This window comes from Schistocerca gregaria, chromosome 4 (genome assembly GCF_023897955.1).
Source record: "Schistocerca gregaria isolate iqSchGreg1 chromosome 4, iqSchGreg1.2, whole genome shotgun sequence".
Taxonomy (NCBI): Eukaryota; Metazoa; Arthropoda; class Insecta; order Orthoptera; family Acrididae; genus Schistocerca; species Schistocerca gregaria.
Window position 1 is genome coordinate 201,420,269 of NC_064923.1, and position 22,323 is coordinate 201,442,591.

Here is a 22,323-nt window from a genome sequence, read left to right on the forward strand (position 1 = left end):
CACAGTGGACCTCCAGGAAGCCGTCTCGGAATGCAACGTGGTAGATATGGACTTGTAAGAGGAGCTATCAGACAAGGATTGCAGTGTCAAGTTGCGGGCTTAATTTTTGGAAGCTACCTGTTGTAGGAAATTGTGGTCATTTATACAAGAATGTTACAAGAGGTCGTTTGCTATTGTCTTGGATACATCGTGTCAGTTGGGGCTGTTCAGTTGGCGAAATGGACATGGAGATGTGTAGTGACATGAGACTTGGGCGTTGATGACTGCAGCAGAAGAATTAAGCGCTGTTAAAAGTACAGTGTTCTAGAGATGGAGATGGGGCAAAGGGGAGGGCAATGTCCGATGCCTCCTCTTTGTCATAAAGCAATGAACTGGATATCACCCTTTGACAGTACTTCTAACACCAAGCGAGGTGGCGCAGTGGTTAGCACACTGGACTCGCATTCGGGATGACGGCGATTCAAACCCGTGTCCGGATGTCCTGATATAGATTTTCCGTGATTTCTCTGGCAAACGCCGGGATGTTTGATTTCAAAGGTCTCAGCCGACTTCCCTCCCCATCCTTCCCTAATCCGCGTTTGTGCTCCGTCTCTAATGACGACGTTGTCGGCGGGACGCTAAACATTAATCTCCTCCTCCTCCAGTACTTCTAACCTGCCCGCCATTCATCTAGCAAGTGGGACCCAAACAAACGCGTTAACCTCGAAACCGTAACGTACCCAATTTAAGGGATGTATCAAGTAGTGAAGTGTTGCATTTATTGCTCAAGATTTATCATGGGGATTTGGGTGAATTGTAAGGGAATTACCACGATAATAACAACGAGAAGAACACAGATGTGTCTTAAAAACTGACGTACATTGTGCACCAAATAACAACTTAAGCCAAAAAGCACTGTTCATCATCAGTTTTTATAGGTTGTCAAGGAAACCAGCCTAGAAAAAATTACAAAATGAATATTTTCTGACAGAAAACAGTATTGGATCGATAGAGAGACAGAGAGAGAGAGAGAGAGAGAGAGAGAGAGAGAGAGAGAGAGAGAGAGAAAGACAGAGGGATCGAGAGAGAGAGAGGGAGAGAGAGAGAGAGAGAGAGAGAGAGAGAGAGAGAGAGAGAGAGAGAGAGAGAGAGAACTACCAGCAGTGAGTAATGACAGAGGAACATGACGGCTTATTACCTAGAGTGCCCGACTGCATGACTTATGAAGAGAATTTGCGTCCCGCGAACGGTAAATGTCACGATCTATATTTGATGACACAACCTCTCTACGTAACGCTCTGTTCAACATGACGCCTAGTACGAGGTCCTTTGTGGTGGACACTAACTACCAAACTTGTTAGCTACTCCAGACAACTGAAGCTAAGTAACCCAGCTGTGTCTTGCCTTAAGACTCCGTTCCAACTCGAATAATAAGAACTTTCGCAGTTGGCATTATTTCCTATCGCCAGGCTAAACGCGTGCTCCTAAAATAACTAGGCCACATTTCTCAGCGAATTCTGAGGGAATCCTACAGACGTATTAGGTTGCCGATACCTGGCTGGTCCTGTTCATCAACTGCCTCCCAGAAATAGGGGTCCCTGCAGTCATGGTGTCCTGTTTCGTAAGGAGGACCGAATGCTCACCCGCTTCCGTAACCGAGATCGCTAACGCACGCCTGTGCGATGGCGCTCAACTTGGACGTCAGCCGTTTAGAATCTTGGTGATAGCTAATATTTTTATTTCCAGTGTTTCACCATAGAAGGGAGAGACGTGGTGGTGCGAAAGTCCAAATCACTATTCTTTGCAGCAAAGTTCTGGATTAAAAACCAAACCACTTCGCCGTGAGCGCATGTGAATCGGTGGTGATCCGTCCGTCGTATGGGGACGCAAAAAAATCTGCGGTCCCTTTGGTGACATTCGAGCCAAGAATGCCATACGATATTTACATTTATATAATTGCCACCACTATCGAAGTGAAAATTAGTAGTTATAAATTGTAAATTAATTGAAATGAGTTACACTGAAACTAAAATGATGCAAAAATACTTAGCACCTTAATGCATAATTTTATTTACTTTCGTCTCTCTCTTTCTCGACTCGGAAACTTATAACCTATTCACTAAAAAATATCACATTTCAGTTCAGTTAAGTGTCTCCATAGTTTGGCTACACTACTAAATTAAATATTATTTTATCAATTTTTAGGGTTCCGTACCTTAACCGGTGAAAAACGGAATCCATATAGGATCACATTGTTGTCTGTCTATATGTCTGTCTGTCTGTCTGTTTGTCGGCCTGTCACTTAAGCAGTATTTTTCTCAGGAAGAGACGGACGCATGAAGTTGAAATTTATGCCACATATTACGGTCTACAGACCCTTGATGATGTAAAAACGTAAGCTTCTAAGTCACTGTAACGGATTTACCGTCGTCCTAGAATCACGAAATTTGGCAAGAAGCAAGGCTTAACAATACAAGTAAATTATAAACTGTTAATTTTTAATTATAGCACCCAAAATTTTTTTGTCTTATGTTATCCAACTTAGAACTTAGAATGAAAACATTCTTGGAATTTTCGGGACCAATATCTTGCCAGTATCAATGTCTATAACAAGCGAAAATCGTTGAAAATCTCGATTCTCGTGATGCTTGAACTGTCTATACACATAACTAAGTCTGTACGGAAACCTCAGAGCGCGAGTCCTACTTGTACATTGTCAATTTTTATCCATGACGACTGTTTTCGTAAACAATAGTGAGTCAGAAAACTGCACCCGAGTGCATAGCACTCCGTCTTCAGGCCACAAGTGGCCCATCGGGACCATCCGACCGCCGTGTGATCCTCAGTTGAGGATGCGGATAGGAGGGGCGTGTGGTCAGCACACCGCTCTCCCGGACGTTACGATGGTTTTCTTTGACCGGAGCCGCCACTAGTCGGTCGAGTAGCTCCTCATTTGGCATCACGAGGCTGAGTGCACCCCGAAAAATGGCAACAGCGCATGGCGGCTGGATGGTGACCCATCCAAGTGCCGGCCACAAACGACAGCGCTTAACTTCGGTGATCTCACGGGAACCGGTGTATCCACTGCGGCAAGGCCGTTGCCTCGAGTGCATAGACACTGGATGAAATAAATAGATTAATCATTCAGAAACGTTGGTTGGTTGCAGTTTTCTGTCTCAATGGTAATTTTGTTAATCTCTCCACCCACTAGGCCGTTACACTACATTTATTCGTGTCCGCATCATATGGAAGGATTAACGTCAACGGTGCCACATTGTGATCATGCCAATATACTACAAAACACCGTGGAAAGAATAAAAGTAATTTACCCAAGGGCACTAGGGGGCATTATGATATTCACGGCCCCTCCAGTGCCTTACCTGCGTGTTAAAGAAATGATGCATACTTACATCACCAAGATTTGAACTGGCTACCGGCTCGTCAGGCGCCAGATTTACTAGTCGAAGACTTTGTGGTCGTTTGTTTTGTGCGTGGTCTGAACACTACTCGAAATTTATGCCTTAAAATTGGTCGAAAGTGTGAAAAAACCTGTAAAGCTTCATTCATAAAGCAAGTGATGCAAGTCGTCTGTTCTTGCCCCTTGTCATGGAAGGTACTGTTAGTGATGGAAGTTCCAACTATTAAGCTATTAAGCAGCTTACGTTGGATTAAAGGATATAGTATTTCTGAGAAAAAAATTGAAAAATACGAGTGAATAACGGTATACAAGAGGATTTTGATTACGGTCTCCAATCATATTAATAGGACTACCTGTCAAAAGCCTAAATAACTACCTTTTGCGGCGCGGAAGGCTGCAAGACATAAAGGAAGAGAGCGAATGAGGTTCTGGAAGGTACCGACAGGTACATGGAGCCAGCTGTGCTAGGTTTCTCGGTTGAGAAACACCGTACAATCGGATTGAGGTGGTCTCAAAAATTTCGATTGCGGCTTAAATTTTGCGGCTTAAGTTTTGTGGCCAGGGGAGTAGGGGTAAACTTAGCCCAATGCTCTTCGAACCACGCACGTTCACAGTGAACTGTGGGAGACGTTGAATTGTCTTACTGGTAGAGTCCATTGTGCCGAGTGAAGTGTCCCGGCTTGGGGCACTTTCACTGAAAGTCTGTGGATTACATTGAAAAGTCAATTTATTGATACAATCAGTTTATGCTCACAAATATCAGTTCTGCGATCCGTTAGTAGTATAAAACAAATAAGAAAAGTCATTCTTGAAAATAACGGCATGACTTGTTTGACTGCTTAAAGTTCTTGGAAAAAAAAACTCAAGTAAATCTCTGTGTGAGACTATCTTTGAAAAGTTATTTTGCACATGAAACAGACTATCTTGACTATGTTCTTAGAAGGCTGATCCCGGCGGAGGTTCGAGTCCTCGGGCATTGATGTGTGTGTGTGTGTGTGTGTTTGTCCTTAGGATAATTTAGGTTAAGTAGTGTGTAAGCTTGGGGACTGATGACCTTAGCAGTTAAGTCCCATAAGATTTCACACACACATTTATCTTCTTAGACATCAACAGTAGCAGAAAATTGAAGTCCCATCTCATGAGCAGTACAAAGAGCTCGGGCACCAGAGTCCACAGCTGGAGCAACGAGTCGCAATGCGCGGGGGTCCAGGATAGCAAGGCCGATATCGAGACTGGGCGGCGGCATGGTGCTGGCGATCTAATTCTGCCGGCGGAGACAGAAGTGCCCGTCGCTCGCCGGGCTAGGGCAGTTGTACCCCCGTGGCCGTTAATTACCAGATAGTTGTTGGTCTAGCGATGTGGGCTCGGACGATTGAAGAAAATATCTCGGAGGACGCAGCAAAAAGTCCGTAGATGTGGCGGCTTCTACTACTCTAGCGCGCGCCCTCTGAACTAGCCTGCTTCCTGCAGCACAGGCGAAGTTCGGCTGACTTCAGCCGGTGCGCCTACGGAGCTCGAACGATGACCCGCACAGCGACGCTATGCTGCGGGTTGGCGGCGTTCCAGGGGAGCCAGAAACACGGCACCGAGGGAAAAAACTGCATGTAGGGGTGGGTATGGTCGATAAGGATAGATGCATACTTCTGATCATTCGTTTGCCTTCCTGAATAATGAGGTCGCCTAGGGAGCCCCCTCCGGCCTGGACCCTTCCGACCATTGTTGGAGAGTATTTGGTTTCAGAGGTGCGCCTACGGAGCTCGAACGATGACCCGCACAGCGACGCTATGCTGATGGTTGGCGGCGTTGCAGGGGAGCCAGAAACACGGCACCGAGGAAAAACAAACTGCATGTAGGGGTGGATATGGTCGATAAGGATAGATGCATACTTCTGATCATTCGTTTGCCTTCCTGAATAATGAGATCACCTAGGGTGTCCTCTCCGGCCTGGACCGTTCCGACCATTGTTGGAGAGTATTTGGTTTCAGAGGTTTCAAGCAGTAGACGCCAATGGCTGTATGTCCGATGGAGCATAAAGCGTGATTCATTTTAAAAGGACACCTGTCGCCACTCATTGGACGTCCAGCTGCGCCACTGACCTGCAAATTGCAACCTTCCACACGGATAAACAGCAGTCAATATCGGTGCATGAAACAGGAGCTTGCTGCGGTGGCCCATATGCAGCAATATTCGTTGAACGATCGGTGAGGAGACACTGTTGGTAGTCCCTTGATTCATCTGGGCGGTCAGTTGCTCAATAGTTGCCTGTCTAATCGACCTTACAATACACCGCACCCGTTGTTCATCCCTTTAATCTAGTGCAACACAGTTGCCTCAGCGCTGGTTCTGGATAGCATCATTTTGGCGTACACGTATCACGTAACATTCCGCCAGTGCAGACGGTATTTGCTTCGTGATACATTACCAGTGTTAAAATGGACCGTTTACCAATTGCGGTAAAGGTCGATATCGTGTTGATGTATGGCTATTGTGATCAGAATGCCCAATGGGCGTGTGCTATGTATGATGCTCGGTATCCTGGACGAAATTATCCAAGTGTCCGGACCGTTCGCCGGATAGTTACATTATTTAAGAAAACGGGAAGTGTTCAAAAAATGGTTCAAATGGCTCTGAGCCCTATGCGACTTAACCTCTGAGGTCATCAGTCGCCTAGAACTTAGAACTAATTAAGCCTAACTAATCTAAGGACAGCACACACATCCATGCCCGAGGCAGGATTCGAACCTGCGACCGTAGCTGTCGCTCGGTTCCAGACTGTAGCGCCTAGAACCGCACGACCACTCCAGCCGGCGGAATTGTTCAGCCACATGTGAAATGTCAACCACGACCTGCAACAAATGATGATGCCCAAGTAGGTGTTTTAGCTGCTGTCGTGGCTAATCCGCACATCAGTAGCAGACAAATTGCGCGAGAATCGGGAATCTCAAAAACGTCGGTGTTCAGAATGCTACATCAATATCGATTGCACCCGTACCATATTTCTATGCACCACGAATTGCATGGCGACGACTTTGAACGTAGTGTACAGTTCTGCCACTGCGTAATGACAGATTTTTTGCACGCGTTCTATTTAGCGTCATTCACCAACAGCGGTACCGTAAACCGGCATAATATGCACTATTGGGCAACGGAAAATCCACGATGGCTGTGACAAGTGGAACATCAGCCACCTTGGCGGGTTAATGTGTGGTGCGGCATTATGGGAGAAAGAATAATTGGCCCGCATTTTGTCGACGGCAATCTAAATGGTGCAATGTATGCTGATTTCCTACGTAATGTTCTACCGATGTTACTACAAGATCTTTCACTGCATGACAGAATGGCGATGTACTTCCAACATGATGGATGTCCGGCACATAGCTCGCGTGCGGTTGAAGCGGTATTGAATAGCATATTTCATGACAGGTGGGTTGGTCGTCGAAGCACCATACCATGGCCCGCACGATCACCGGATCTGACGTCCTCGTATTTCTTTCTGTGTGGAAAGTTGAAGGGTATTTGCTATCATGATCGACCGACAACGCCTGACAACATGCGCCAGCGCATTGTCAATGGATGTGCGAACATTACGAAAGGCGAACTTCTCGCTTTGAAAGGGATGGCGTTACACGTATTGCCAAATGCATTGAGGTTGGCGGACATCATTTTGAGCATTTGTTGCATTAATGTGGTATTTACAGGTAATCACGCTGGAATAGCATGCGTTCTCAGAAATGATAAGCTCACAAAGGTATATGTATCACATTGGAACAACCGAAATAAAATGTTCAAACGTACTTACGTTCTGTGTGTTAATTCAAAAAACTACCTATACTTTAACCACAGCAACACGCGAAAAGATTGCACACTTAGCAGTTTCAGAAATGCTTCACCCTTGGTCTGAAAGCCAATGACAATACCGTTTTGAACGTCAGATAAATCACTTCGTTTCCACATTACGACAACGACTGCACTATTAACCGGCTGCGGTGGACGAGCGGATCTAGGCGCTTCAGTCCGGAACCGCGCGACTGCTACGATCGCAGGTTAAAATCCTGCCTCGGGCATTGATGTTCTAAGGTTAGTTAGGTTTAAGTAGTTCTAAGTCTAGGGCACTGATGACCTCAGATGTTAAGTCCCATACTGCTCAGAGCCATTTGAACCATATGAGTAATTTAGGAATACAGAACACACACCTGAGTTTGAAGTGTCATCAGAGATAACGCAAAATAACAGTAACAGTTTTGACTACACGCACCACCTGTTATTAGTGATAGCTACCATACTCTTAATTTTTCTAGTTCTTTTAATTTTTGATAGAATCACATTTTATGATATATTCATAATCCGATTTGGCCTATACTCGCTATCTTCATATACTACAATAGTAAAAAAGAGAAAAGTTTATATTAATTTATCTTACAACCCTTGGCAACGGCCTTGCCGCAGTGGATACACCGGTTCCCGTCAGATCACCGAAGTTAAGCGCTGTCGGGCGTGGCCGGCACTTGGATGGGTCACCATCCGGGTCGCCAAGCGCTGTTGCCATTTTCCGGGATGCGCTCAGACTCGTGATGCAAATTGAGGAGCTACTCGACCGAATAGTAGCGGCTCCGGTCAAAGAAAACCATCGCAACGACCGGGAGCGCAGTGTGCTGACCACCCGCCACTCCTATCCGCATCTTCATGTGAGGACGACACGGCGGTCGGATGGTCCCGATGGACCACTTGTGGCCTGAAGACGGAGTGCAAGTTACAACCATTAAATATTTTGCCGGTTCTACTTGGGAGTTAAGCAAAGAAAAACTAAATCGATATGGTTCATAGCTATTTGTCACAGAAAGCATTTGATGAACAAAATTTTCATTACATGTATTGTCAAACTAAAGTAAGAAACAAAAATTTGAGAGTTGTATATTCCCTACTCTTTGCCCCTAGATGTATGCAACCCCTAGACAGAATATCTTTAAATTTAAAACTATAAATTATATCAAAGTTACAATAAAATTCAGATAGTTATTCGTTATACACAAATATTTATTTTCGGTTTGTTAATAAACCCATATACAATCAAGACAAAATCTTTGTAATAAAAGAAAAACACGAGAAATCCGGCTATGACACGTTCTTCCGACGGCTCCCATCGTCCCTACCTTCCGTCCGCCTACAAGGAACGGTCAGAATGCGGGTAAGCTACTACAAACAGCATAGTGGACGCATTATTGTGGCCAAGATAGACACGAAGCCCACGCCTACTACAGTAGTACAAGTTTATATGCCAACTAGCTCTGCAGATGACGAAGAAATTGAAGGAATGTATGACGAAATAAAAGAAATTATTCAGATAGTGAAGGGAGACGAAAATTTAATAGTCATGGGTGACTGGAATTCGGTAGTAGGAAAAGGGAGAGTAGGAAACATAGTAGGTGAATATGGATTGGGGATAAGAAAGAGGAAGCTGCCTGGTAGAATTTTGCACAGAGCACAACTTAATCATAGCTAACACTTGGTTCAAGAATCATGAAAGAATGTTGTATGCATGGAAGAACCCTGGAGATATTAAAAGGTTTCAGATAGATTATATAATGGTAAAACAGAGATTTAGGAACCACGTTTTAAATTGTAAGACATTTCCAGGGGCAGATGTGGACTCTGACCACAATCTACTGGTTATGAACTGCAGATTAAAACTGAAGAAACTGCAAAAAAGTAGGAATTTAAGGAGATGGGACCTGGATAAACTGAAAGAACCAGAGGTTGTACAGAGTTTCAGGGAGAGAATAAGGGAACAATTGACAGGAATGGGGGAAAGAAATACCGTAGAAGAAGAATGGGTGGCTTTGAGGGATGAAGTAGTGAAGGCAGGAGAGGATCAAAAAAATGGTTCAAATGGCTCTGAGCACTATGGGACTCAACTGCTGTGGTCATTAGTCCCCTAGAACTTAGAACTACTTCAACCTAACTAACCTAAGGACATCACACACATCCATGCCCGAGGCAGGATTCGAACCTGCGACCGTAGCAGTCGCACGGTTCCGGACTGCGCGCCTGGAACCGCGAGACCACCGAGGCCGGCAGGAGAGGATCAAATAGGTAAAAAGACGAGGGCTAGTAGAAATCCTTGGGTAACAGAAGAAATATTGAATTAATTGATGAAAGGAGGAAATATAAAAAATGCAGTAAATGAAGCAGCAAAAAGGTATACAAACGTCTCAAAAATGAGATCGACATGAAGTGCAAAATGGCTAAGCAGGGATGGCTGGAGGATAAATGTAAGGATGTAGAGGCTTATCTCACTAGGGGTAAGATAGATACTGCCTACAGGAAAATTAAAGAGACCTTTGGAGAAAAGAGAACCACTTACATGAATATTAAGAGCGCAGATGGAAACCCAGTTCTAAGCAAAGAAGGGAAAGCAGAAATGTGGAAGGAGTATATAGAGGGTCTATACAAGGGCAATGTACTTGAAGACAGTATTATGGAAATGGAAGAGGATGTAGATGAAGATGAAATGAGAGATATGATACTGCGTGAAGAGTTTGACAGAGCACTGAAAGACCTGAGTCGAAACAAGGCCCCCGGAGTAGACAACATTCCATTGCAACTACTGACGGCCTTGGGAGAGCCAGTCATGACAAAACTCTACCATCTGGTGAGCAAGATGTATGAAACACGCGAAATACCCTCAGGCTTCAAGAAGAATATAATAATTCCAATCCCAAAGAAAGCAGGTGTTGATAGATGTGAAAATTACCGAACTATCAATTTAATAAGTCACGGCTGCAAAATACTAACGCGAATTCTTTACAGACGAATGGAAAAGTTAGTAGAAGCCGACCTAGGGAAAGATCAGTTTGGATTCCGTAGAAATATTGGAACACGTGAGGCAATACTGACCCTACGACTTATCTTAGAAGCTAGATTAAGGAATGGCAAACCTACGTTTCTAGCATTTGTAGGCTTAGGGAAAGCTTTTGACAATGGAATACTCTCTTTCAAATTCTGAAGGTGGCAGGGGTAAAATACAGGGAGCGAAAGGCTATTTACAATTTGTATAGAAACCAAATGGCAGTTATAAGAGTTGAGGGGCATGAAAGGGAAGCAGTGGTTGGGAAGGGAGTGAGACATGGTTGTAGCCTCTCCCCGATGTTATTCAATCTGTATATTGAGCAAGCAGTGAAGGAAACAAAAGAAAAATTCGGAGTAGGTATTAAAATCCATGGAGAAGAAATTAAAACTTTGAGGTTCGCCGATGACATTGTAATTCTGTCAGGGACAGCAAAGGACTTCGAAGAGCAGTTGAACGGAATGGACAGTGTCTTGAAAGGAGGATATAAGATGAACATCAACAAAAGCAAAACGAGGATAATGGAGTGTAGTCGAATTAAGTCGGGTGACGCTGAGGGAATTAGATTAGAAAATGTGTCACTTAAAGTAGTAAAGAAGTTTTGCAATTTGGGGTACAAAATAACTGATGATGGTCGAAGTAGGGAGGATATAAAATGTAGACTGGCAATGGGAAGGAAAGCGTTTCTGAAGAAGAGAAATTTGTTAACATCGAGTACAGATTTCAGTGTCAAGAAGTCGTTTCTGAAAGTATTTGTATGGAGTGTAGCCGTGTATGGAAGTTAAACATGGACGATAAACAGTTTGGACAAGAAGAGAATAGAAGCTTTCGAAATGTGGTGCTACGGAAGAATGCTGAAGATTAGATTGGTAGATCACATAACTAATGAGGAGGTGTTGAATGGGATTGGGGAGAAGAGACGTTTGTGGCACAACTTGACCAGAAGAAGGGATCGGTTGATAGGACATTTTCTGAGGCATCAAGGGATCACCAATTTAGTATTGGAGGGCAGTGTGGAGGGTAAAAATCGTAGAGGGAGACCAAGAGATGAATACACCAAGCAGATTCAGAAGGATGTAAGTTGCAGTAGGTGCTGGGAGATGAAGAAGCTAGAACAGGATAGAGTAGCATGGAGAGCTGCATCAAACCAGTCTCCGGACTGAAGACCACAACAACAACAGTGTGTGTATCGTCTTGAGATTGAAGCTCTTCCGTCTGTTTTTGCTTTTCAAATAAACTACGTTTGGAAGGGATCTGCCTTGAGCAAAGCAATTGTTTCTTTTTATGCTATCACCCAGAGAAGTTTCGTTGAGGTTTCAGCATATTCGCTGGGCTTTCATTTGCTTTCTGTTATACAGTAGGAAAAGTATCCGTTATTAGTTTTGTATATATATAAATTAGAGTTTTTAAGAAAGTTTTTACAAATATGAAAGCAGCAAAAATTTTAGCATATATTCCTTGATACCACACACAGTGGTTTTTCTGTTTTTTTTTATGATTTTCTTTACGACTGTTTTACTTTCAGAGTCTGTCGTCTTCAACAGTATAAAAATTAAAGTAGAGAAATTGTTTATCTCGATATTTTATACGATTGGGAATGTTGTGATTGAGTTCAACATTAATTAATTCTATGTGGAAGGTTGTGTGTGCGCGCGCGTAAAGATTCTCCTTACTAAGAATGCAGTTCTTGAAGTTCACTGTGGAACGATGTTTAAGCTATCGCGTCGTCGGCTGTCTCAGTGCGTGAACTGACGGAAGGAAATTGGCAGCGTCGCAAAGTATCTTCCCTCTCTCCCTGCGCAGAACGAGCGACTCACCCGCCTTCGTAGCTGCTCTTCATTCTATCACCCTTGGAAGTAGGTGGCCAAAGCACTAAGCGAGCGTGACCACGATGTAGACTGTAGCAGAAGCGGCAGTCACCAGTGGTGGGGTATGCCCATGCCAACAGTGCAGACGACGGATGGGAGTGAACAAGCAGTCGCTCACCTCCAGTAACGAACTAGACGCAATGTAGAGACCCTCTGGTTACAGAGTGCCAAGTCTCCAGTCTCCAATGTTGGACTTCGCATTAGCACAGCGCTACAGCTAGCTCTGTCTAAGAGTACAGGAGAAGATATGTAGAGCCATGGAACTCTTACACCAGTGGAGACAAAGACTCCTGACCATCGTAAATCCTCCTCGTAGCTGAATGCCAACGCACTGAGATAACCCTAACTGAAAACGAGAAATATTACTATGGTCCTGGCCATGGCTTCTTTTGCTTCAGCTCTGGGCTCTTCTGCTCAAGTCATAACGAGACATCGCCCTGGGCATAAGATGATCAGGTCATCCATGCCCATCTTATGCAATGTTGGTATTTTGGTGCCTCTAGCCGCCCTGCTTGGTGGCAGCATGAAGTAACCAATTCGGTGCCAGAGCAGCATTTCCTGTTGAGAAGCATATGCTGTACTGGATAAATTGCTCTGCTGGTTTGACCCTCTTCTCTGGATTCTTGTTGTATGTGAGCGCGATATCTTAATTTTATTCAGCTGTGCCAAGTACATTATTTTGCACTGTACCACTTCGTATTGTTCCTAAGTACTCTGTTGAAGGGTAGAACAACCATAGACATTATGAAAATTGTGTGTGTGTGTGTGTGTGTGTGTGTGTGTGTGTGTGTGTGTGTGTGCGTGCGTGTGCATGTGTGTTCCTCATCTCCTCCTAAACCACTCGACCGATTTTAGCCAAACTTGGTACATATACCCCTTACTGTTAGGCAAAAATCGCTGTTGGGGTAAGAACCACATACCTATAATACAAGTTCAGCAGGTATGACATCATGGAGATTGAGATGCGTGGAAAGCCGCCACATCATATATGATTTTTCAATTTATTACTTCTTTCCTACTAACTGTATTCGCAAGATATTTTGCAGACAGTATCCACATATACTGCTGAATGTAACTACATGATGCATAACGTTTTAATACATTTATTCTTCAGCACTAAGAAACTCCTACGGCTGAGTCAGATTAAGGAAATGCCTGGCACCTGGGAGCGCTTTCCACAACTTTCAACTGCTAAGTGTGAATGACTGTAAGCGAAAACAAAGCTGTCTATAGAGCTATGAAGAATCGTTACCATACATAAATAACAAAATTGCGTTGTAGACAGGCAAAGCAGCTGTACTTACACATTTCTATATTATGCATATTTCTTCGTATGACTGTTTCACGACTTTTTTCGATATTACACTACAAACACAGTTCATTTTTTGTTTCCATTTCAAATACGTAATTTGCAAAATGAATACCCCAGCAATTCTGGGTTTGTCGTCCAGTAGTATATAAACAAGTATAATTTATAAGTGGCGGTTCCACTCACTTCTTCTCTCTGTTACCAGTTTCATGACGAAAACGTTAGCAACACTAGATTTATCTTTTTGAAATATGTCTGTTTTCCTAACAGCTGACAACGAGAATGTACAGGGGTCATGTCATGCTGGAAGAACCCATCCATCCCTTTAGTCAAAGGAATCTCTTCCAGTTGTGCTGGAATCTTGTTTTCAAGAAAATCTTGATAATGGGTCCCTTTGAAGACGATACGATAACACAACAGACCCAAGCAATGCCCTACCATATATTTGCAGAGAACAGTTATTGAAAATGTGTCTGCACAAGGGCAAGTGGTTTTTCATAGTACCACCGACGTGAGATACGAGTATGATTGGAACTGTCGCGAGTGGAAGTGGCTTGGTCAGTAAACAGTATTAACGGGATTACTCGGCGATTTTCAGTTAGACAACAACAAAACTCCAATCCTTCACCGCCGTATCCCTCTCAAGGGTGTTCACTGTACTGTAAATAATGAAGATGGAGGCCATGCCATATTCTTGTATGATGAACACAGATATGTGTAGAAATTTTACGTGTGCTTGCGGAAGGACTGCGTTCTACAAACAGAGTAATACCAGCGGCGTTCAATGAGTAATGCAAAACTTTTTTTTCTCGGCCAGTTTCCGTTGAAAAAAATGCGGAATTTGTTGGGGAACGTCGTGGAATTCTCGTATCAGCCCCTACAGTTTCATGAAGTATAGATAGGTGGCAGCGCTAATGTAGCCTTCAAAATGGCGTCTGTATCAGAGATGCGGTCCAAGCAGAGAGCAGTCATTAAGTTTCTTTTGGCAGAGGACCAGGGCATTTAAGATATTCATAGGCCCTTGCAGAATGTCTACAGAGACATGGCAGTGAACAAAAGTATGGTCGGCCTGTCAGCATCGCAGCAAGGCCGGGGAAACCTGTGTGACCACCCACGTGCCGGCCGGTGTACACAGCTGTGACACTTGCGATGTTGGAACATGTGGACGCTCTCATTCGAGATGATCAACGGATTACAATTAAACACCTCGCTGCACCACTGTAGCTGTTGGTACTGCTGACACACACCTCCAACAATTGGGGTACTCAATGGTGTGCCCCCCACAGGGGAACTAGCCATCTAAAAGAAGATCATAAGGAGCAACAGAGGACCCTCCTTGCGCGCCACGAGACAGATCGTGATAATTTTTTATCGAACATCGTCACAGGCGAAGAGACATGGGTTTCTCACTTCGAACCACAAAGAAAACGCCAATTCATGGTGTGGCGCCACACCATTCCTCCCCTGAAGAAAAAGTTCCAAGCCCTACCAACAGCCGGTGAAGTCATAGGGACTCTTAAGGTGTTATTCTGTTTGATGTTCTCCATATTGGTGTAATGATCAACTCTATAGTGTATTGTGCTACCCTTATGAAACTGAAGAAACAGCTTCATTGTGTTCGTCTCCACAGAATTGCAAATTAACTTTTCCTCCTCCACGACAACGCAAGACCTCACGCGAGATTGCGCACCAGAGAGGAGCTCACAAAACCTGATTGGACTTCCTCATCCACTCTACAGCCCGTCTCCCGCACTTTTCGATTCTCGTCTGTTTGATCCGGCCGGCCGCTGTGGACGAGCGGTTCTGGGCGCTCCATTCCGGAACCGCGCTGCTGCTCGGGCATGGATGTCCTTAGGTTAGTTAGGTTTAAGTAGATCTAAGTCTGGGGGACTGATGACCTCAGATGTTAAGTCCCATAGAGCTTAGAGCCATTTGAACCATTTGTTTGATCCGACGAAGGATGCACTCCACTGGAAGCAGTAAGTGGGTGATAGGAAAGTTATTGATGCCACAAGGCGTCGGTTCCGACGTCGACCCATAGTGTAGTACCATGCGGACATACGGACTCTCCCAGTAAGATGCACTGAACGGGGATTATGTTGGAAAATAGAGTTTTGTAACCAAAAGATTGTGGAATAATATGGTGCACTGGAATGCTGAAAAAAATATATGTGTCATTTCGTATTGAATGCCTGTCGTATCTTCTACTTAATACACACACTGATCATTTGCACGTTAAGATAAAATACGACATAAGGGCACTGAACCCCTCGCACCCAGTTCAGTGAAAACACGAAAAACATTCTTGAATCTGTTACTCTGCGGTTAGCAAATCGTCTGCCCGTATTCTCTACAAGCAGCATCGAGTCCATTAAAAATCTCTTACACGTATGTCATATCGGCACACTTAGCATCTGTTAATACGTGCGGCATGCTTAAACGGGAAGTTAGAATTGACCAACAAATCACGATCAAAATCACGGTTAAAATATTCAGTTATGTAAACTCAAGCACAACTTCAGAATTTGGACTTCTAAAGAATATGGACAATCGATGAATAAGCCCATAGTAACTGGAGTGTCAGCATGTGGAATGAAAACTTATCTCTATCTCCAGCTGTTCCTCTGCAATTAATGAAAACTGGCGCATGCTATACGGAATGTTTTATTAGTATTAGTGCATACTACCACCTCCTAAAATTTTTACTGTTTCTCCTGAAACACCCTACATGTTTTCTCGATCATCAGTTATTCCGTCTACAAGAAAAAAGATCGTCACACGCAGAAACCAGATTAATTGGCACCCATGAAATTGACTTTTACCACTTGTACCAGTATACTTGTATAATCAATATTTCCCTGCATTGCTATGTGATGATGTTATTCATAAGTTTGATATAATCTACTATTTATCGAGTAACATCATAGGGAATCACCTTATTGCTTTTCCAGGTCCGTGAGGATTATGGAAGAAGCAATGGGACCATGCGTTTTTGTACAGTTTCTTTTCAACGTAATAGTAATGTGCATCTACGCCTTCGTATTGGCAGGGGTAAGTGGAGAAAAACATCATTGTACAATAGATTGTAGGATATTGAAGTCTTTGCACATGCCTACGTTTCCTTGCCAGTGATAAATGTAAGTCATTCGAAAGTGATGAAAGGATATGAATTTATTCGCCATTCTTGTTTAAGGTCCGCAATATGAATGTAGGAAGCCTCGCGATATGTTTAACAAACCTAGTTTCCACTTGCGTCGAGAACTTCGGCTACTGCTGGTTTGGGAACGAAATAATATCACAGGTGGGTTCTGTTTTATTTATTTATCAATCTGTAGACAATAAATATTATATAGATGTTATCCAAATGTAAATGCAAATTCATGGCAAGGAAAATAGAATATCCCAAAAATTATATATGTACGAGATACCACTCAAAAGTTTCCAAAATTTGTATGACTTACGCATATAAACGGTAGTACAACGAAAGACTTCTAGGAGCAGCGTAATAAATTTTTCGTGCGTCAGTATGCCTAGCGGCTTCGACATAAGTGAACGTATTTATTTTTGGAAGGTACTTTTCCATTGTAACGTTTGCTAGTGTTTGCGATTTTGTAATGACTGACCTGTGAGAATAGTGTTGCTGCATCCATTTCTGTTTTGAACTTGGTAAAACAGCCGCTGGAACCCACAAAATGTTTGTGGAAGTATTCGTTAATGACGTTTTTGGACATACGCAAACGCGTGACTGGTTTAAACGTTTTGAAAATGGCCGGACATTTGTTGATCATAATGATGAATGTTCAGAATGACTTTATACCGGAATTACACCAGAAAATATCAGTGCTGTTCGGAAAGCGATTGTGAAAGATCGTAGACACACCATCTATGAAATCTGGTGATGTCATAAGGCGGCTACTGAAGGATGTGAGCAGAAAACGTCCGGAGAAGTGGCACAGGAATTACTGGGTCGCTGTGGGCAACTGGTTTCACTATCGATAGCTTGGTTCTCTCAGTGTGAGCATGTAGTTTTTCCGCTGGACTGTACCCTTCTTGAGAAGTGGTCCGGTATGGCGCGAGGAACAGTGTGAGAACATTGTCTATGTTGTATTCTTGCAACAGCTTTGCAGTTTGTGCTTTGAATGTGCGTACAAAATGTTCAGTTCTGGCGTTAGAAGCAGAATGAAACGAACCGTCCACATATGTTGAATGCCCTTGGTTTCACAAAACTGTTGGAAATCCCTAAACGCAACCCGACTACCATTGACCATGACCACCATAGTTGGGAGACCACCAATGGAAGAAATTCGAGCCAGAGTTTGCATAGTCTTGGTTGTAGTTGTTGACTGACACAAGACACAAGGAAACATGTTAAAGGCATCGACAAAAATGACCTACTTTCTATCCCCAGGAATGACACTGAAGAATCCAAACGAATTCTGGATCATGACTTTGTTGGCTGAGACCACAAGAACAACTACCGCACAGGAGCTATTTGGTTTTGTTGGCACAGTCACCAGTGGGCTTGAGTGCACTCAATATCTTTGTGTTCTCTGGCCAATAGTTTCGTCAAGTCTACAATCCAGTGGATTAATTCCAGAACTTTTGGAGTGACCACAGTTGTTTTTCCGTTGTCCCTCTGTAGGAGGACTCCCTTAAACGGTGGATGCGGGGGCGACCGGTACGCGGTGGTGGGGAGCTCGCGGTGGAGGGAACAGTATGCCACATCTGGATTGCTCATTACTTACCTGGGTCACCCGAAATCGACTTGGCAACTATGTGAACAATTCTGTAAATCTGAAATCCGTATGGAAACATCCCTATGGCGCCGTGTCAAACCTTGAGTCCTGATCTGACGAAGGGTGGGAGAGTACATCTGCGTTTGTGTGTTGTGTCATGATTGGTACTGAATGTCACAGGTATACGTAGGCTAAAACATGGCTCAGTGTTGGGGGCGTGGCGCCGTTTTCTAAGGGATACCCACTTTCGCATTTAAAATGGACAGCAAGAATTTGTGATCAGTCAAGAGTACATACTGTTGGCCGTAGATATAATCATTAAATTTCTTGATAGCAAAAGTTACTGTCAGGGCCTCTTCCTCAATATGGCTGTAATTGCACTGCATCTGCATAATATTTTTGACAACAAGGCGATGGAGCATTCTACCCCGTTTATATTGCCGGACAGAACTGCTCTAATTGTAAGCCCATAATACTGCGTATCTGTAGCTACTATGAGCAATATTTTTTGGATTATAAGCTATCAGACAAGTAGACTGGAGGAGGTCTGGAAGGGTTTTTGGCATATAGGTGACGAATGCCACTTAACATCTTTCTTCGGAAGCTGGAATGGCTCCACAATGGCTGCAGCATGTGGCATACATTTCTAGTAATGGTTGAGTTGCCCTTGTACTTGCTTCAATTACTTTACTTTTTATGTCTTCCTCATGTCGACGTGTTGGGTAGACCCCCGAAGTGCTAAATTTATGTCGACCTGTTAAACAAAGAGAAGCATTTTTCTTTGTTGCATTAGGGACTAATTTGTCTCTAAATTTTTCGAAAAGTCTCTTAGATATAACCCAATGACTATAACGTTGTGTAAGTAATTTGGTCTTCCTGCGACCTCCTGGGTCAGTTGCTTCAGGTAGTACTAGAATATGGTGGGTGCATTTGAAGTCCCAAATGGCAAGCGAGTCATTAAGTGGCAGTCGCAGGTAAGTCCCACAGAGGTTCATTTTCGCAAAAATCGTATCGTTTGCCTGTTTAGACAAAACGTCTTCCACCATTGGGATAGGTTTTGTATCCATAACTGCCTGGGCATTCGCAGTTGACTTAAAATCAGCAAAAATCCGTAGAGATCTGTCCACTTTTCCGTCCAAGATGTTGGGAGTGGCCCTCTAACTATTAGCTACTGGCAAGAGGATCTCTTCATCATGTAGCTGTTGGAGTTCTAAACATAACGTCCATTAAGGCGAATGCAACGTCCTTTGCTTTGAATACTCGAGAATCACAGACGGTAGCATGTGATGTGGGCCTCAGAGTTGCAAATGCAAGTCATCTGGACATTAACAATGGAGGCATATTGCGTACTGAGCTTCGGGGAGATACACGCTAAACAAAAAGATCCTTATGTGCTTTGTGAAGTCTTGCACCATTTGTCAAACAGGTCCAGCCCCAAAATGCTGGTGGTTCTGTGTGTGTGGACAACCAATTATTTAGCCACTAAAGTTGACCCCTTATAGCGGACGGTAGGACTAAATTGGCCCATCACTGCAATGTCGTTATTGCTGTAACTCTTCATTTGCTTCGGAAAAGGCCAACGTGGGTGTGACCAAAGCCACTGGTATGTGAGCATGTTGATGATCATTGTGGAGGAGCCTGTATCTATCTGGAACACGTCTGTTGCATCAGTTATGAACACATTCAATGTTAACATGTGGGTCGAAGGGAGCAATACTGCATGAATTTGGAGCATGTCCGGGCCTACCTCTGGAATATCGTTCTCAGTATCTGAGTTCATGTCCAGAATGTGCGTGCTGTCTACATTAATTTTGTTTGCAAAGACTCGGCATTGTGGCCTGACTTTCGAATTAACGTGCATATCAGGTTTCTGAAGTGACACTGCGTCTCTGATGAGTAATTAGCACATCGTGGAGGAACGTCTACCTAATGCCTCCTAAGGGTGAGTGACTGATTCGTTAGGAGCTACGTCCACAGAATGGCAGGAACAAACCTGGTTTCTGCGATGCGATCAAGAGGGGTCTTGTGGAGGCGCTGATGACCACATCATTTGATCGAATGCTCGAATGAGCAGGAAACAAGCTGCCAACGAGGAGTCATTATTCTTCAGTGCGTCACTCCTAAGAACATCGTTTGGTGAACGCACAAGGATCATGTCGTGCACCAAGGAATCTGTATACGATTGTTTAGAATTAGAATTTATACGTTGGAGCCTATAGTCTCAATAAGACTTTGCAATGTGCTATCCAATCGCGATAGTTTTGACAATCATTTTGAGACAGCTAATAACATGTGGCAAGCAACGGCCGCATAGATCTGGAGTCCAAATAGTCCGCCGATTTAGTCTTGAACTGCTAATAAGTCAAGTCATGGAATTTCATCTCAGGATTTAACTGCCGGAGCAGTCTGTAAACATCAGCAATAGAGTAAGTTAATAAAAATGTCCGTTTATGGGTAACTTCTGTGACGTGCTGGATTATACAATGCTGCTCCAGGCGTACCATGTAGTTCTCCTAACGTACCTTTTTCTTGCCGATAGCGGGAAGGGCAGTCGCATTGGCCGCATGCTTTTAACCACAGCGTCGATCCGTGAGAGGCAATGGAACACTTCCGGCGTTGTGGTGATTCCGACCATCTTCCGCCAACAGCAGTTACTGTTCCTGCTGCAGATTAGTTTAGATTGGATTAGGTATGTTTAGCAAAAGGTTTCTTTACATGCCCTAATTCAAGTTTTTAATTTTTTTACTTTTAAGGTTACTAATTTATATCTAAAACTTCATCTGTTGAGTAGAAGGAGCTGTCATTCAGAAATTCTTTTGATTTGTTTTCAAATGTTGATTGGCTATTTGTCAGACGGTTGATGCTATTTGGTAAGCGACGAAAGATTTCTATGGCAGCATAATTCACCCCTTACTGAGCCACGGTTAAAGTTAACCCAAAACTAGTGGAAATCAGTCTTTCTCCTTGTGTTGTAGCTACGAACATTGGTATTGCTTTTGAATTGGGATGCATATTTTGCAGCCATAAAATAACTATGGTGGACATGCCTGCACTGGATGTGGCTATACTGAAATGATAATGACGTATTAGTACAATGGCCAATGGGCTGGAAAATGCTAAAAAGTGTCTTGGTAAGTATCAAGTACAATGGGAATGTCTGTAAATTCTGAGTTTTTAGAACCCCATCGCCATTAACTTTTGCAAGTTTGTGGTAAGTTCCTAAGGGACCAAACTGCCGAGGCCATCGGTCCCTAGACTTACACACTACTTCATCGAACTTAAACTAACTTACGCTAAGTACAACACGCACACCAGTGCCCAAGGGAGGACTCGAACCTCCGACGGGGGAGCCGCGCGAACCGTGGCAAGCCGCCAGACGCCAGAGACCGCGTGGCTACACCGCGCGACGCCATTAACTGTGAGCGAGTCTGTACATGCTGTAACAAGATTCCCAGTCCATGCATGTTATAAAAATTGATGTATGTATGTGTGTGGGTGTGTATGTTTCAGTTCTCCTCCTAAACCAGTGGACCGATTTCAACTAAAATTAATGTCAGGTAACAATCACTGTGGGGGTAAGAACTACCTACATATGAAAGGGAGAGGGTGAAAAAGAAGCCTAGCCTGCGACGTGTGAATTCTCAGACTTTATACACAAAGTATCTGAAAATGAGAGCACTTACCGACTTGCACAAACTTTAAATATAATTTCAAAGCTTTAAGAATTTTTTTATTGCTGACAGCCTCTGCAAACTAATGAAAGGAAAAAAGTTTATCGCTTATTACTTTTCCGCTGGCCACGCAGTAAAAGTACCACGTGAGGCATTATTACTTCTTTACTATTAATTGTATTGGCGTCATATTTTGCAGAAAGTATGCAGATATGCCGCTGAATGTACCTAAAAAATTATAACATTGTACGACACATAGTTCAACATTAAGCGCAAGGCCAAGCAGTGCGTGGCACGAACATGGATGCAGAACAACAAATAAATACCTGGACAACGCCAAGCTTCTCTTCTAGTTAATGAAGCAATAAAACATTTTCTTCCGACAACACATAAAATGAAAATATTCACAAATCACTGTCCTCTGAGGTGCACTGTAATTAAATTTGATATACAAATAATAGTCTTCTTGATTTGAATGTAGATGAGGAATAATGGTCT

General features: G+C 43.4%; 1 protein-coding gene and 1 pseudogene across 1 annotated transcript in view; both read left to right on the forward strand.

The window, feature by feature from the left end:
- Nucleotides 1-22,323, forward strand: part of LOC126267654 (odorant receptor 83a-like) — a 177,450-nt gene that overhangs the window by 109,053 nt on the left and 46,074 nt on the right. The window contains exons 7-8 of the mRNA XM_049972954.1: nucleotides 16,370-16,469; nucleotides 16,612-16,719. Of these exons, the coding sequence (XP_049828911.1) occupies nucleotides 16,370-16,469; nucleotides 16,612-16,719 (208 nt within the window). The remainder of the gene's footprint in view (nucleotides 1-16,369; nucleotides 16,470-16,611; nucleotides 16,720-22,323) is intronic.
- On the forward strand, nucleotides 7,825-7,942 carry LOC126268537 (5S ribosomal RNA; annotated as a pseudogene).